General features: G+C 44.9%; 1 protein-coding gene across 4 annotated transcripts in view; it reads left to right on the top strand.

Annotated features, from left to right (window-relative positions):
* The window catches only part of LOC144669368 (uncharacterized), a 28,656-nt gene extending 12,590 nt beyond the window's left edge, over positions 1 to 16,066 (top strand). For 3 of the 4 annotated variants that reach the window (XM_078531748.1, XM_078531745.1, XM_078531746.1), the window contains 5 exons: positions 4,196 to 4,339; positions 5,819 to 5,960; positions 7,086 to 7,675; positions 11,145 to 11,239; positions 13,969 to 16,066. In XM_078531748.1, the coding sequence (XP_078387874.1) occupies positions 4,196 to 4,339; positions 5,819 to 5,960; positions 7,086 to 7,675; positions 11,145 to 11,210 (942 nt within the window). In that variant the 3' untranslated portion in view covers positions 11,211 to 11,239; positions 13,969 to 16,066. The remainder of the gene's footprint in view (positions 1 to 4,195; positions 4,340 to 5,818; positions 5,961 to 7,085; positions 7,676 to 11,144; positions 11,240 to 13,968) is intronic. The other variant, XM_078531747.1, reaches the window with a different exon arrangement.
* The last annotated feature ends 1,964 nt before the right edge of the window (positions 16,067 to 18,030 follow it).

Below are 18,030 nucleotides of genomic sequence, written 5' to 3'. Positions count from 1 at the left end.
CAGGAACAGCACAATTTATCCGGACGCTGTTTATCCTGTATTTCAGATCTTTCAAATTCGCACATCTGTGCGTTTGTCTGCTCCTGGCTGAAGGATTCTTTTTTTCTCCCTCCACCCCTGCTCCCATTGGTCCATCAGCACCACCCTCCTCCATGCTCTCACAGGTTCATCACAACTGCACCACCCCCCCACCCTCCCTCGTCAACTCACAGGTTCACCAGCAACCCCTGCTTGCTTGTATGATCTCCCACGCCAAAGTTCTCCTTTTAATTTTATCATTGAGAGTTGGTCACCCTGCCTGCATCTAACCCCGTGCTGTGCCTGTCCTGGGAGTGTTTGATGGGGACAGTGTAGAGGGAGCTTTACTCTGTATCTAACCCCGTGCTGTACCTGTCCTGGGAGTGTTTGATGGGGACAGTGCAGAGGGAGCTTTACTCTGTATCTAACCCCGTGCTGTACTTGTCCTGGGAGTGTTTGATGGGGACAGTGTAGAGGGAGCTTTACTCTGTATCTAATCCCGTGCTGTACCTGCCCTGGGAGTGTTTAATGGGGACAGTGTAGAGGGAGCTTTACTCTGTATCTAACCCCGTGCAGTACCTGTCCTGGGAGTGTTTGATGGGGACAGTGTAGATGTAGCTTTACTCTGTATCTAACCCCGTGCTGTACCTTTCCTGGGAGTGTTTGATGGGGACAGTGTAGATGGAGCTTTACTCTGTATCTAACCCCGTGCTGTACCTATCCTGGGAGTGTTTGATGGGGACAGTGTAGAGGGAGCTTTACTCTGTATCTAAATCCGTGTTGTTCCTGTCCTGGGAGTGTTTGAACAGTATTGGGGAAGCTTTGCATGGTACATGTGCTATTCTGAATTAGAAAACAGAGATCATGCAGCTGGGGTCCTGTTTTAATCAGAGTGGGAAGTCAAGTGTGGAGAGAGGAGAATCCAGGTTTCCAAGTGACCCACTAACTGTTGACTTTAAGGTTGGGAACGTGGTGGAGGGGAAGCTGGTTGGGACTATGAACTGGGGGATTTGAAGGAAGTGGCTAACGCTAGGTGCCAGAACGTGATATTGTTCAACTCTGAGCAAATTATCAAAGGGAGGGGGAGCAAATTTTTCTCTTTATTTTCTTTTTCAGATATGATCCTTGTTTCCAGTAAAATGAATTTCTGTGCCAGAAATCACATTTTCATCCAAATCCTTTGAGTAGGTGTGGTAGGACCTGAACTTTTCATGTGGGCATTGAGTGGAGCAAAGTGATTTACTACGGTCAATGAACAGCACTTATGATGTGCCAAAATATTACAGAAAGGAAATTATCAGGATGCTCAAAGGGTTTCATCAATTTGCATTCCATGTTTTAAAGTGTAGGTTGAAGGGTACCTGCATGACGGCAGCCATTCTGAGTGGAATTTTAACCCTTGTAATGACCCGGTCCTGGCACCACAAAGAAAAATTGCAAAATGCTTACACAACGCACCCACCGCCACCCAACCTTGCCCTACATCCGAGCGTGTTTCAATGCTTCCTTTAGTAGTTAAGATTATGGTTATTTAATTTGGACTTCTTTTTCTCTCCAATTTTGCAGCTCCTATTCTCTTGAAATGGAGAACTTGCAGCCTCCCATTTCCTTCATTTTAAAGGATGACTACCCAAAGAACCAGCACAGATGCGTCAGGCCAAATGTCTGCTCTGTACTGTATTATTATTCCATGATTCTATAGATTTCAGGCCAGTAATGGGTCATTTTGGGAGGTCCTGTGACCCTATGGGTAGTGTCCCTGCCTCTGAGCCAGAAGCTCCAGGTTCGAGTGTGACTCCGGGACCTGCTGGCCAAGGAAGGTGTGTCCGGAATGTGGCCAAACAGGTTGAGAATCAGCCTGTAAACCCTTCCAACACACGTCAATTGCAGGTGGTAAGAGCGAGCGAGATTCCTGGTCAGCCATGTGATGGGAAGAGTGTTTGAGCCTCTACCATCACTATCCATGGATCCAGACTACAACATACATGTAAAAGCGCATGTTGCCACAGCAACTCTGACTTTCTGAGTGAACTGTAAGCCACTGACTTTAGGGCCAACAGGTTTATGCTCCACATGAGTCTAATTCCAATTTGCTTTCTCTAATCCCATCAACATATCCTTCTATTCCTTTCTCCCTTGCGTGATTATCTAACTTCCCCTTAACTGTTCTTTTCTGTGCTGTCTGCCTTGACCATTCCCTATGGCAGTGAGTTTCGCTTTCTTGAATGAAGAAGCATCTCTGATTTGTCTCTTGCACTTATTAATCAGTACCTTTCTATTTATGGCCTCTTGCTTTGGACTCCCCAACAAGTTGAAACATCTACACTTGCTCTATTGAATCCTACTCGAAGAAAGATTTGCTTTTATATATCACCTCTCATGAGCACAGAACTTCCTAAAGAGCTTTACAGCCAATGAAGTACCTTTGAAGTGTAACCACTGTAATGTAGTAAATACTGGAGCCAATATGTGCACAGCAAGCTCTCACCAACTGCAACGTGATAATGACTGGATAATATTTTAGCGATGTTGTTTGAAGGATAAATATTGGTTGGGACACTGGCTAGAGATCCCAGCCCTTCTTCACAATTACTTGTTCTTCTTGGAAATAACATCATGGGATCCTGGGCATCTTGGTAGTTCAGAACTTTAATATCGCTGAAAAGAGAGATGTTGCTGAAGCTTATCATCGTGCACTCATCAGGACAAATGCAAGAATGCCGAATTTCAAATGATCACAACAATTTATACTAGAGGAGAAGAGAGTACTGATTTGTTTTCTCCATGGCAACACCTTAATTAGAGTCAACTTGCTAACCAGTCAGTACCCTGTGATGACTGTCACTTTAAGATCAGTTCAACTGAGTAGGTGGGGTCATGTGATTTGTTCAACCAATGTGTGGTTAGTGTGGGGGAATAAATTCTAGGAACGGGTTTTCTAGAAAAATTGGCTGCGTGAGGGGCTGGCTGGATGCAAGCAGCCACGGAAGCTCTTGTGTAAATAACGTTTGTTTTTGTTTGACTAAGAAGCCTCCCAGAGCATGTTTCTATATACCATTTTCTCCTATAATATAAATTGTTGAAATTTGGCATCCTTGCATTTGTCCTGATGAGTGCAAGATGAAAATTCATCCTGTTGTCCTTCAGCAACATGTCTCTCTTTTCACAGTTATACAGCACAGAGACGGGCCCTTCGGCCCATCGTGCCCGTGTTGACCATCAAGCACCTTTCTATTCTAATCACACTTTCTAGCACTTGGCCCGTAGCCTTATATGCTATGGCAGTTCAAGTGCTCATTTAAATACTTCCCAAATGTCGCGAGGGTTTCTGCCTCTACCACCCCTTCAGGCAGCGTGTTCCAGATTCCAATCACCCTCTGAGTGAAACAAATTTTCTTCAAATCCCCTCTAAACCTCCTGCTCCTTACTTTAAATCTATGTCCCCTGGTTATTGACACCTCCACTAAGGGGAAATATTTCTTCCTATCTATGCCCCTCATAATTTTGTACACCTCTATCAGGTCCCCCCTCCGCCTTCTCTGCTCCAAGGAAAACAACCCTCGCCTATCCAGTCACTCTTCATAGCTGAAATGCTCCAGCCCAGTCAACATCCTGGTGAATCTCCCCTGCACCCCCTCCAGTGCAACCACATCCTTCTTATAGTGTGGCAGCCAGAACTGCACACAGTACTCCAGCTGTAGCCTAACTAGCGTTTTATACAGCTACAACATAACATCCCTACTCTTATATTCTATGCCTTGGCTAATAAAGGCAAATATCCCATATGCCTTCTTAACCACCTTATCTACCTGTGCTGCTGCCTTCAGGGATCGATGGACAGCAATATTTACTCTGTATCTAACCCTATGTTGTACCTGCCCTGGGAGCGTTTGGGCAGTTGACTACCTACGCACATAGGGCGTAGATTTTAAAAATTAGACCTCCTGGCAGTGCAGCACTCCCTCAGTACTGTTCTCGGAGTACCAGACTAGGTTTTGGCACTCGAGTCTCTGGTGTGGGATTCGAACCCACATACTCCTGATTCAGGTGTGGATGCTACTCACTGAGCCACACCTGATGTTGTTGGGTTGCCTCTCAGGCTCTAAGTACAATGATGGTTGATTAATGTTATCTCCTAACCTTGTCTGACCTGTCAACTTTATTGTTTCACCCACAGGACGATTGTTGCATTGAGCTGCAGGCGATGTTGGCGCTGAATAGGTCAATCGGGCACCTGTATCATCACTCCGTGGATCCACTCCAAAACTTGACCTCCAATGTCCTAAAGGAGCTAATATTTTTAGAGGACTGTCCTGTTCAGGTAAGTTTCCCATGCGCTTTTACAGGCAATGTGGGGGAATTCAAAGTTCACACTATTCTTGACCTATTCCACTTTCCCTGCCCTGATACCCATTGTAACCACAGGGTCCAGGAGCTTTTTAAATTTGGGTCTGATCATAGTTTCACATTGAGTGCACTGGAAGTAGCTTCAGTATGAAGGTTTTTACATTTTTTTTCAATGGGATGTGGGCATCACTGGCAATGCCAGCATTTGTCATCCATCACTAATTGCCCTTGAACTGAGTGGCTTACTAGGCCATTTCACAGGGCAACTGAGACCCAACCACATTGTTGTGGATCTGAAGTCACATGTAGGCCAGACCAGACCATAAGGATGGCAGATTTCCTTCAGATCAGGTGGGTTTTTACAACAATCGATGATAAGTTCACGGTCACCATTACCGATACTGGCTTTATATTCCAGATTTATTAGTTGAATTTAAATTCCACCAGCTCCCTTGGTGGGATTCGAACCCAGTCCCCAGGCTGTTGCTCTGGGCTTCTGGATTACTAGCCCAGTGACCTTACCACTACAACATCACCTCCCCTTAACGTGTGAGCCATTGCTCCATTTAAAATAGATGGATAAGTGTGTGATAAAGGGCTAGACATGACCTTTCACTCCTCGATGCTGGGTTTAAATCTATCCATTGATACAGTGGAAGGCCCCTCTTTCATCTGCCGATTGTAAGAGTTTTGTGGGAGATGTGTTCCCGGTGAGCTAGGGTCCATAGTGTGAAACTACCCCCAATTATAGCCAAGCTGATGTAGAAAATGGGTACAGTTTTGTTGTTGTTCGTTTGGTTTTTTTTTTAAGCTTGCTCTAAAGAAAGACTTGCATTTATATAGCACCTTTCACGATCTCAGGACATCCCAAAATGCTTTCAGGCCAATGATGCCCTTTTGAAGTGTCGTCACTGTTGCAAAGTAGGAAATGCGACAGCAGCCAATTTACACACAGCAAGCTCCGCAAAACAGCAATGTGATAATCCATCTTTAGTAATGTTGGAGGGATAAATATTGCTCAGGGCACCTGTGTTTTGGCAGGGTGGTCTCTCCTCCTCTTTGGATCCTGTTGCTGTATTGTTCACAAACAGAGGCCCTGTCTGCCCTCTGGATAATGTTTCCCCTGGAAGTCTATACCTTTGGTGCTGTGCTCCCTCAGTACCACACAGGGAATGCCTGCCCAGCTTACGTGCTCAAACCTTTAAGTGGAGAAGGCGGGAGAATGGGGTTGAGAAACTTATCAGCCATGATTGAATGGCGGAGCAGACTCGATGGGCCGAATGGCCTAATTTCTGCTCCTATGTCTTATGGTCTATGGTCCAACCTTCTGACTCACTGCGCACTGAGCTGCGGCTGACACCACACTGAGCTGCTTTTGAGGATTAGAAAAATAATAATAATTTGTATATCTTCCTGCTAATTGTGACTCTCTCTCTTTCATTCCTCAACCCAGGAATCCTCTAACTGTGAAATGGTGCGAATGAGATCCTCAGATCTTCTCCAGGACTTGATGAGACGCTTCAGATCTTTCGATACGAAATATGAGCAGATGAAATGTGACTTCGATCAATGCACTTTATATACCTGCCTAACAGGTAAAGGCAGCCCTGTTTCTGCAGCTTTGCTTGTTCCTGGTGTGGGGGTTTGAGGGGAGGATGGTCAGTTTGTACTTCACACTTGAGGGCAACGGTAACACAGAGAAGAAGGCGTAAGGCTTTTCCCATTTGGGAGAAAAGCTGGCCAGTGGTTCTGTAAACAAGCGGGCATTTATCCAGTCGGAGAATCCTACAACACAGATAAGAGGCCATTCAGCCCATTGTGCTTGTGCCAGCTCTTTCAAAGAACTATCCAATTATTCCCACTCCCCCCTCCTCTTTCCCCACAGCTTTTGCAATTTTCTCCCCTTCATGCATATGTCCCATTTCCTTCTGAAAATTACAATTGAATCTGCTTCCACCAAAGGGCCAGCATAGGTATGATGGGCCAAATGGCTGCCTGCTGTACTGTTTGAGTCTATAAATATCAGCAGTGGGTGACTTATCACCTTGTGCTTGCAGTTTAAGGCACTGCAGAGACACTGTGATAGGTAGAGCAGAAAGACAAAGATCAGGCGCTCTCCTACAGGGAAGCGATGGAAATTCCAAGGGAGTGCCTTCGCCTAACAATCGTTTAAATATTCGGATCTCTTGTGTTCCTCTGATTGGCTCACTCAGGTGCTCTTGCTGCCAGGTTCAGCTGAACAAAGTTTTGTCAGTTCAATTCTGGTTGGCACTGTGCCTGTTTCTTGAGGTCAGTGTGGGCCCCAATATGGCAAGCAGGAACTGTGCTCCCTCCAGTTTGGATAAGCATAAAAGTTAGGCATACTTTACATATGCCTAAAGCAGACTGTTCCTTTGTATTTGCAAATAAGAGGCATAAAGCCTGTTTGAAACCCCTTTTCTATTGGCACTTGATAGATTTTGTGGCATTGTTGGCAAGGCCAACGTTTATTGCCCATCCCAGTTTTCCAGTTTGGTAAAACCAGGTTTAGGGATCACAAGCACTCGCCCGATCTTGACTAATCTTCAATAGGTCGGAGTGAGGCGCAATATCTGGGGAACGTACCCTGTGCCCCACATCCCTCCCCAATCTGCGCACCTACATATGACTCCATTGGTAGCACTATTGCTTCCCAGTCAGAAAGGTGCAAATAACCTTTTTTTTTCAACCCCTCATTTTAGGACGCATCGAGACAACATTACCGACAGTAACAAATGCCACAGCGCCTTCAATAGAACCAGGAATCTTCACCAATGGAACCGACAACCTGACAACCAATGCCATTCCAACTGTTATAGGCAATGCAACCAATCCCACTCCAACTTCAACCCATGGCAACCTGACCAGCTTAACCAACGGAACCAATCAGTCTCCACCCTTAACCACTGGCAGCCTGTCGGGCTTGACCAATAGAACCAAGACCAGTCCAACGTTAGCCAATGGCAGCCTAGCAGATGTCAACCCGACCAGCTTAACCAATCCGACTTCATTCTTGATCAATGGCAGCCTCGGGGGCTTGACCAATAGAACCAGCACCATTCCAGCTTTAACCAATGGCAGCCTAGCAACCGTAGCCAACCGGACCGATGTCAACCTAACATCTTTACTCAATGAAAGCGATTGTATTATGGCAGCAACACTGAAGTGCGACACTGAGTCCTCTCGGAGAGTCACTCCACTGGCATCTCAGACAGTAGTAATCATTCTTGTCGTCAGCGTCCTCTTAAACATGTTCCTTCTTGGAGGCTTATTGAAAAGGAACAGACGGCTGGTAAGTAGACGATTCTTTTTCTCGAGAGACATCTGAGAGAGGTTTATCGCAGCGCTCTACTTTTCAAAGCAAAATTATTACAGCTCAGCACTCGTCAATGCCTATTTCACATTATAAACGCAATTTGGAGTTGTTCTATAGTACCTATACCGTAAAGTGTTGGAATTGTGATTTTGTTTTTTTTCTTCTTGAAGGGCATCAATATGATTTGGTCACCAAGAAATACAATAGGGGAATTCAGAAGAAACCTCTTGACCTCAGAGAGTGGTGAGAGTGTGGAACTCACTACCACAGGCAGTGGTTAAAGTAAATAATGTAGATGCATTTTAAGGGGAAAAACCAGACAAGCATATGAGGGAGAAGAGAATAGAGGGTTACGATGGTAGATTTGGATGAGAAAAGATGGGTGGAGGCTCGAGTGGAGCATAAACATCTCAGCATGGACTGGTTGGGCTGAATGGCCTGCTTCTGTGCCATATTTCCTATGCAAATGAGCTGACAAATACGACTGTCCATCTATAAAGCCTTGCTGCCTTCTATCCTGTATTTTTTTCACACTTTTGCTAAATTCTTATGTTCGTTTTTAACCAACATCTTGCATTCATATAGCACCTTTTAATGTAAACAAAAACCCCAAGGTACTTCATGAATGCAACCAGACAAAATTTGACATTGAGCCACAGTAAGGAGATATCAGGGACAGGTGACCAAAAGCATGGTCAAAGAGGTAAGAGCATCTTAAACGAGGGAGAGAGAGAGATGCGGAGAGGTTTAAGGAGGGAATCCCTGAACTTGGTGCCCTAGCAGCTGAAGGTGTGGCCAGCAACAGTGCAGCAATTAAAATAGGGAATGATTAAGGGACCAGGATTTGGAGGACTGCAGACATCTAGTAGAGCTGTAGGACTGGCTGAGGTTACAGAAATGGGGAAATATTGGAAAACCTACGTTAGAACTTTTAATCTCCAGATGCTGCTGGACTAGGAGCCAGTATAAATCGCCACGCTTGGGGGCAGTAGGTGAAACGGACATCATGTGAGTTAGGATACCGACTGCAGAGTTTTGGATGACATCATGTTTACGGATGGTGCAAAGTCTGGAGAACTTGGCTTAATTATAAATATATGTTTGTGGTTGCATTTTATTTGATTTCACTTTTCGGGAGACGTGAAGGTTTCCCTACGCCGTCTTGTACAACCATTGCTCCAGAGACGCGTGCACATGCTTCAGGCAGGCACGTCAGTTCTGCACTGTCAGAGATGCCATGTTTCGGATGAAATGCTAAACCAAAGCCCCATCTACCCTCGGGTTGATGTAAAAGATGCCATGGCTTTATTTTGAGGAAGAGCAGGTGGTTCTCCCCAATGTTCTGGCGAATATCTATCTCTCAAGCAGGATCACTTGGAGGCGAGGGGCACAACCATCTGGTCAATGTCTTGTTGCTGTTCATGGGAGCTGGCTGTACACAATTGAACTGCTCTGTTTCCTATGTTACAACAGTGATGGCATTTAAAGTACTTTGTCTATAAGAATTTTAGGACACCCTGAGGTCATGCAAGTTCATTTAAATCCACTTGATCATGAGAGCCCCTGGCTTGGTCACAAGGATCTTTCAAGGAATTTTGAAGGACCGCCCATGCTCCTGGTAATGGACCCTACGGTGTTCACTATGGTGTTTGTCAAAATTGGATTTTTACAGTAGCTAATTGCACTTGGATGTAAATCACGAGGGTGGAGTCGTTCCACTGGTAAAAGGTCAAACCAGCTGGTCCCAGTTTAGATCCTAGGCTGTGTTGAGGCTGCTGATTTCAGTGGGGTGACTCCAGTGGGCCTGAGTACCCCTTGGCCACAGTTCCTGCTGTTGATCCCTGTGCAGCTACTGGAGCGCACACCCAGGCGGTTGCCGATTTGAAGATGGTTTGACATGTGATGCGTTGCACAGTTGTCTAGCCAACTGTGACGCAGTGTGGACATTTGGATGATTTGCATGAGAGGGACGTTGTTACCTGTGGAACTGTCAGAGGAGTTGGTCCCTTCAGGAGAGGAGGAATAGGAAAAACAGAAGCCTGAGGGCCTTGTCTTGTTAGTGGGGTACAAGATAAAGCTACAGCAGTCCAAATCTTAGTTTGTGGAATGGTTGCTACACTGAGAATAGGGAACCAGATGATGCAATTGGCTGGAGCTCTGTGCTTTTTAGTACCGAACTTGAATATTTCTGAAAAGAGGGACATGTTGCTGAAGCTTTTCACCTTGCACTCATCCAGACAATGTAAGAAAGCCAAATTTCAAGCAATGACAACAATTTATACTGTAGGGGAAAAAGGTGATTGGTTGACAAGTTGACTCTGGCCGAGACGTTGCCATGGAGAAAGCAATGGGGAATTGACTCCCCAAACTCCAGGGTAATTCAAAAAAGGCACAAGGCTTGAACATATTCCTTTTGTTTGCAGAGAACAGGTCTTGGTTTATGAATGTATGTCACTTCTAGCAAGTATAAATGAGCTACGTTACAGGCTCAGCTGACAAAATATCTACCATTTTAGATGTGATTCCACGATTGGGCAGTACTTGCTGAACAATCCTGAGTGCGCTAATAGCTAGACTGGCAACTAGTTTAGATAATCAGTCGAACACGTGATATGTTTCTCTTTTCATCAATATTCTGTGCTTTTATCTTTGTGGAGTCCAGCAGTTTGAGCCATTGCTCTGGAACTTTGTCAGTAGGATATCGGGGAGAGTCCTAACCCAACCACATGAATTTTGCCCCACAGGACTGAAGCAATTGACACCACCACCACTGCACCCCCCCCACCCCCCACCACCCCCCCTAAAGAAAGGTTTAATGTGAAGTTAGTTTGGACAGTTCCAGGCTTGTTTAAAAGTTAGAGTGAATGGGGCTTAGAGCTTCTTGACACTGGATTGTAATGATCCACAAGTAAGTTCATAGAACGTTAGGTGTGAGTGAAGGAAATGCTCATGTGGTGTAATAGGGCGTGCCTTTGAGGTTGACCTTGTTAGGGCAGAGTGATCCACTGTTTCTCTCTCTCTCTCCTCTGCCCTACCTTTTCAGTTGAGTTATGCTAACAAATATTTATCAAGGATTTGATAGGGTTTCGTCTGGTGGGGAAAGTCCAGAACAAGGAAACATGGCCTTAAAATTAGAGCTAGGCTTTCAGGGGTGATGTCAGGAAGCACTTCTTCACCCTCAGACTGGTGTAAGTCGCGAACTCTCTCCCTCCCAAAATTTCAAAGGCTGAGTTTGATAGATTTTTGTCACATGAGGGTTACGCAACTAAGGTGGTTAGATGGAGTGAAGATAGAGGTCAGCCATGATGAATGGTAGAACAGGCTTGAGGGGCTGAACGGCCTCCCCCTGTTCCCATTCACTGGCACTGATACCATGCCTTCATGTATTAAGAACTTGTGCCCCTCTTAGTTCAGTTACATTAAAGGGCCTCTTTCTGTCATGTAGGCCCTTCCACATATGACTGAAATGGAGCCATTGTCATTGGCCAGAGTGGAGGTTGTCGATGCATAGGGGAGAGAGCTTTGAAAAGGAATGAGGAGGTGAGTTTTAATTTTCTTGAAAGCACAATGACCTAGAAACCAGAAGCAGATTGTTTACTTTTTCTTTAATTCATTCTTGGGATGTGGGCCTTGCTGGCAACCTGCCCAACCTGAACTGTTCTTGAGAAGGTATTTTTTAAAAATATGTTATTCATTTATGGGATAGGAGCATTGTTGGCAAGGCCAGCTTTTGTTGCCCATCCCATTTAAGAGTGTGGTGGTGTGCTATCGTCTTGAATACAACCAAGTGACTTACTAGGCCATTTCAGAGTCAACCACATTGCTGTGGGTCTGGAGTCACATGTAGGCCAGACTGGGTAAGGACGGCAGATTTCCTTCCCTAAAGGGGCATTAGTGAACTAGGTGTGGAAACAGACATGTTTTCGATGATCTTTTAGTTTCAAGGAGATTTTATTGAATTCAAATGCCTTAGCTGCCATGGTGGGATTTGAACACATGAATCCAGGTTATTAGTCCAGACTTCAGGATTACTAGACCAGTTGCATAACCACTATGTTCCCGTACCCAGTGCGACGTGGTTATGGAAAACATCCAGGGATTCACCAGTAAGGCTCCTTTTCACTTACAAATTTATGTACAGTCGCCATTGGCAACTCGGCTCCCATCTCCCTTGGCAACCACAGCCAGGGAGCTGCAGCAATTGGACTGAGCCATTGCATTCATTGAAGTGAATCCTTTCTCTCAGCTGGGCTCTGAATTAGTTTACTGAATGGTTTAAAAGTTGCAGAGTTTTAAAAAAAAAAATAATGAGCTATTCCAACACATATTCCTATGGTAAGATGCCAGTTTGATAGGGCTACAAGAATGCTGTGTCCGACCTCAGTAAAACTTGGCTCAGAGTGTGAGAGAGAGAGAAATAGAAAGAGAGAATGGGAGGATTACACTCCCCCCTATTCTTTTAAAGGCATTGACTCTCCTGGGTTGGGAGGAACTGCTGGCCTCTCTCCCACCAACCCCATTGAAATCATTTTAATTTCCTCCAGTGTGGCTTAGATTAACATGCAGCCCGACCCTCATCCTAACCTGTGATGTCATCACTTTTTATCTTTGCCCAGAGGAGGGGAAAAAGAAATCACCTGGGTTAGGATCAGCAGTGGAACCTCCTTGGCATATTTAGATTTCCCTCTCCACCTCCTGAGGCACAATTGCTCTTCAACCCCCCCCTTACCACCACCACCACCACCACCCCAACCCCCACCATCACCCCCCATTAAATTAAACCTATGTCTTTTGGTTTGTGGGGCCAATTTACCACACCAAGACCTGGCATTGTTAACAGATTGTGAGAGAGAGTGCACATTTCAACATGCATTTACAGACTCAGGATAGCTTTCACTGTAAAACAAGCAGATCATGTACCCGGAAGGAAGGGGTGGAGGATGAATCGAAATACTAAATTGGAAAATTTCTTTAAAGAAGGAATCTTCTGTGATTGCACAGCTATTACAACTCTCCCATGTCCAGTGGATGAGGATGACAAAACATGTCTGTTTCCACACCTAGTTTTTCCTGGAACAGACTGTTAGAGCCTGTCGCTGGAGGCTATAGTTGAAGGGTGCAACTCCACATCAAGCATAGCTGACTCTCCTGCTCTTGCCAACTGCCTTTGACGTATGTTGGAAGGATTTGCAGGCAGGTAATGAACCTGCTTGGCTGTGTTATAAACGCATCTTCCTTGGCCATCAAGTCCTGGAGTGGGTCTCGAACCCAGAGCTTCTGGCTCAGAGGCAGGGACGCCACCCACTACACCACAAGACCTACTGTCATGTACTTTTCTAGCTCCCCCACTTAATTGCATCTATGCTGTTTGCCTCAACTAATCCCTGTGGTATCAAGTTCCAGATTCTTGTCACCCACTGTCTTGTAAAGTGATTGACGGAATTAATCCGACTGCAGACAAAATCAAAATTGTACCAGCTGCTGGAAATCTGAAATCAAAACAGGAAAAGCTGGATGTACAGAGTAGGTCAGGTAGCATCCCTGGAGAGAACTTACATTGCAGATTGATGATCCTTTGGTCAGAATTGGAAAAGTTGAGGTGTAACAGCAGGGGAAGGAGATGAAGGTCTGTGATTAGGGTGGAAGGCAGGAGAGATTAAATGACAAAAGGAATGATGGCAAAGGGGATGGTAATGGGACTGTTGTATATTTTATATGTTTGATTTTCTACAGAGCAATATAGAGATGACACTAGTTTCTAAGTGCGCAACAGATTAATTTGCAAGAGTTTTAAAATACCTCTGCAATCACAATGTCTGCACTCGTGCTTACAGCTCAGCTTCTGAGGTGACTGTTTGCTTTGCTCTGAGTCCACACCCAATCAAGCACAGTGAGCATAGATCAGTTATCAGACTCACCTAATCAAACACAGAACAACTGAACACTATAGGGACAAGTAAACAAACAAAAGATGGGTCATGCGAAGATGTAAATGGCAAAAGCAGAACCATTACCAGCGCCTATCTGGAGAAAAAAAATGAGATTGGTTGTCATGGTCTGAAACTGTTAAACCCTTAATGATGAAGGTTGTAAACTTGTGGCCATAGAAGTGAGTTTGAGTAGATACTGAGGTAAAGGCTGTACAGTTCAGCTTTCTATTTTGGAAGGTGCCATTCTATCGTCTTAGCTGCCGAGCATTTTGTGTTCCATTGGCTATTTGGACGTTCTTCTTGTCATTTTAACTGATGAAGGTTTATTCTTTGTTACAGAACATGTGAAAAGCAAGATGACTTCCCAAGGCCTTCTATTTTGAAAGAGCCCTGCTTCCTGCCATGTTGGACGTCTCAGCATGTATTGTCTGCTCCGTACTCTGTCTCGTGCTGCTGTTCTGCCTCAACTCTACTTTTTGTATCCCTTCTCCCCTCATCAACTCAAATTGCAGAATGAACTCTCCATCTGCAAGCCAGATTGGGGGAGAGCTTTTCATTTTTGGATGGAAAGGATTGTCAATCAGTTACACCAGTGGGGAAGCAGGGATGGGGAAGGAAGGAGAGATACCTTCTTTAATTATATGAATTTTACCAACAAGCAAAAGATATCTGGCTCCCTTGGTAACCACAGCTGGTCAACTTTGGCCAAGAGAACTGACAATCCCCAGCATTTCTTCTTCTTTCTGCGGTAAAACAGCTTTAATGTTCACCTGAGAGACCATTTGCTCCCTCCACCATGGGCACTGAAAACGTATCTTGATCACGTAGGGACATGACCCTCCATCTCCCTCCCCGACCAGGGAAGGGAAGGAAGTTGGTGTTGGAATTGAGATACCAGCTGTAACTCCTGGTAGAAAATTTGACAGCAGAGAAACTAGCCATTCAGCCCAAGAGAAGCAGTGGACAAGTGAAAGATGGGAAAGCAACTTGGTATGAAACGTTGGCACCAGATGCTTATTTACTTTCTGTGCATCAGTACCTACGAGGATCACTGTCCTGCTGGAGTCTGGCTCAATTGTGATCCAAAGAAAAAATGATGTTATTTGGACTATTAACTTTCTTGCTGAACTTGTTGTGTTTTATAATGTATTTTGTGCCTGTTGTTGCCTTACTATTCCTTTTTAAATTATGGCTTCTGACATCGAGTTCCATTCTGCCAAGGGAGCAAATCTGGGGCGGGATCCATGAGTCCCCGGTCTAGAATGAGGAGAGGGCTAGGTTGGGGGAAACCAGAAAGGAGGCAGTGTCTGACTGGATTGGGACTGCCTTGCACCAAGCGATTGTGCGGGAGTTATGGAAGGGAGAGGGTGCAAGCGGGTGGGGGTCTTGAACTAGGTGAGGAGGGATGTACCAGAGAGAGTTCTAAGCGTAGCCAGAGAACAGGGTTGTCATGGGGCAGTGAGGGCGGTGGGTGGGGGACCTGTGGAATGAATGTACTAAACCATCTCCTGACAAAAGTCTGAGAGGATTAATGGGGCAATGAAGATATGCTTTTTTAAAACACATTTTATTTGTACTTGCTATTGACCTGTCATGAGAGATGTCAGTAGACAGACAAACCATTCAGGAACTTTTCCAGCGTTCCAAAGTCTTAGATTCTGTTTCTGAGCCTAGCAGTATGAAGGGTTTGGAGTCAGTTCTGAGCCTATTTTCTCTATACCTCACTTGGACTGGTCCATACACACCCCAAGTGTCTCCTTCCTGTTTATAGGGATACCAAGAGTAAAATGCAGCTGGTGACTGTACCATATCTGAATGCCTTTACTGACTAACTGGCACTTTTGCCACATGTTAGGTTCAGAGCAGTGTGTTTGTGTATTGAAGTTCACTTTGATGGAGACCTAGTGTCAGCTGTGACTCAGTTGGTAGCACTCTTGCCTCTGAACCATGAGGCTCTGGGTTTGAGTTCCACTCCAGGGCTTGAGTGCATAAGACTTGAGGCTGACACTCCAGTGCATTAGGGAGGGAGTGCTGCACTGTTGGAGGTGCAGTCTCTCGGATGAGATTTGAAACAGAGGCCCTGCCTGTTCTGGTGGATGTAATAATACAAATTCCCATGGCACTGAGTTTTCCCTGGGGTCCTGGCGAATATCTATCCCTCAATAAGCATCGTAGAAAGAAATGGATTATCTGGTCATTGTCACATTGTTAACCACGTTTCATTCATAAATGTTGGCAGAATATGGATTTTAGTCTGTGATGCTGACACCACTGAGGTAGCATTGGTGGAGTAACAATCTCACCAGGGGCATACCTTTTTTAAAAAAATATATGTATGTATGTATTACGGCTGTGCTGTATTATGACCAGAGAATGTGAGCTTATAAAAACTATTTATTATTCTTTCCTTAAAATAAAAGCACATTTTAATATTGAAGGATTTTTAATAAATATTGTAAATAAATGCTTTCTTTTTGGTTTTCCCGGGGGCTTCTCATTTAGATGCCTTTCGTGGGGGAAGGGTAGGGTTTCATTGTTTTTGCACATGCTACAGTATCAGGACTGGATTTGGCTTCCCTATATTTTAAATCACTCTGTAATAGGTGAGTTCTTAGCTCCGCGTGTTCACAAATACCTTTACAGCCTTTGATATCTGGGTAAACCTGGTTGGGGTAGCAAATAGCCTTTTTTTCAAAAAAATAAAATAAAATTGGCTACTGGAACCGTCTGCATTTTTGGATCTGTTTCACTTCTCCAACATGTTGCAACATCAGCCCATGAGTCAGACTTTATAAACTCTCCAAACAATTGAAGGTTGTTTAAAACCTTATTTCCCCATCTTTTCCGTTATAAATTCCTGTGTCCCTAATTTTTTTAAATTATTCTTTGGGATGCGGGCGTCACTGGGAAGGCCAGCGTTTGTCACCCATCTCTAACTGCCCTTGAACTGAGTGGTTTGCTGGAGCCACTTCAGAGGGCAGTTAAGAATCAACCACATTGCTGTGAATCTGGAGTCACATGTAGGTCAGACCAGGTGAGGATGGCAGATTTCCTTCCCTAAAGGACATTAGTGAACCAGATGGGTTTTTGTGACAATGGGCAGAATTTTGCCCTAGGTGGGCGTGCGGGCCCCACCAACTCGGTGGTAGGCGGACAGCCGACCCCCGCCACCGAAACGGGGGCAGCCGCCATTTTGAGTGGGCGGGCCAATTAAGGCCCGCCCAGGGGCCTGCCCGACAGGAAGTGCTTCCTGTGCTGGGGTGGGGGAGGGAATCCCCAGCTGTCAAAGTGCGCTCTTTCGCGCACTGCTCCCTGAGACAAAGTGCTGTCTCAGGGAGGTTACTGATAGTCCAAAAAACTTTAAAAGTAGAAAAATTAAAAAATGATTAACATGTCCCCCTCGTGACAATGTCACACGAGATGGGACATGTTAATAAATATCACATAAGATGTATTAAAGTTTTTAAAAACGGACATGAAACCTCATCCCGCCAGAGGTTTCATGTATTATCAGGAGCCCGCTGGGGCTCCTGGCCTGCCCGCCAGCCTTAAGGTTGGACGGGCAGGTCTTTAATTATCTTAATTACTCTGTCAATGGCCTCAATTGGCCGTTGACAGGTTGGCGGGCAGACAGCTGATTTCGCTGTCCACCCACCTTTCTAAAAATTTAAAGGGACCGGGATGACGTCAGGGGTTCCTCCCAATGTCATCCCGCGTCAGTTTCCCGTCGGCGAGCGGGCCCCGCCCCCAAATCGCCGACGGGAAAATTCAGGCCAATCTCTTAATTTCATGGTCACCGTTATGGAGACTAGATTTTAATTCCAGATTTAATATTTTTACTAATTGGATTTAAATTCTACCAGCGGTCATGGCGGGATTTAAACTCATGGCTCCAGAGCATTAATCTGGATTACTAGTCCAATAACATTAACACCAGGGAATTGGAGTAGCGGTAACTGCCTATGTAAACATCACACTAGTTACACCCTCCTGCCAGGGGTGATGCTCTAGCACCTTGGTTTTACAACTCCCAACTCCTCTGCCTGTACCACAGAGACTCCTAACTCTCTCTGGTGCAAACCTTCTCATTGTGTTTAAGACCCCCACCACTTGATCCCTCTCTCTGCCAAAACTCCCACATAGAGACTCCTAAATGAATGAATTAATAATTAAACAGCCCAACTTTAATGGATTTTAAAACCTGCCAATGAAGTTGAAAGGAATACTGCCAGTTGTGCATACAACTGAACAAATCACACCATTTTTTTTTTTGTTTTAAATATGACTTGACTCCTTTTGTTCTGCCTGGCAAAGCTTTATGACATATTGAGTGGGGTTAGGCTGAAGGTATGAGTTTTGAATGCATCTGGATTTTAAACACTTCATGTATTGTGAGTGAAT

Source organism: Cetorhinus maximus, chromosome 29 (assembly GCF_964194155.1).
Source record: "Cetorhinus maximus chromosome 29, sCetMax3.hap1.1, whole genome shotgun sequence".
NCBI classification, from domain to species: Eukaryota; Metazoa; Chordata; class Chondrichthyes; order Lamniformes; family Cetorhinidae; genus Cetorhinus; species Cetorhinus maximus.
The sequence above is the reverse complement of the archived record's forward strand: the minus strand, read 5'-3'. Positions and strand labels throughout refer to the sequence as shown.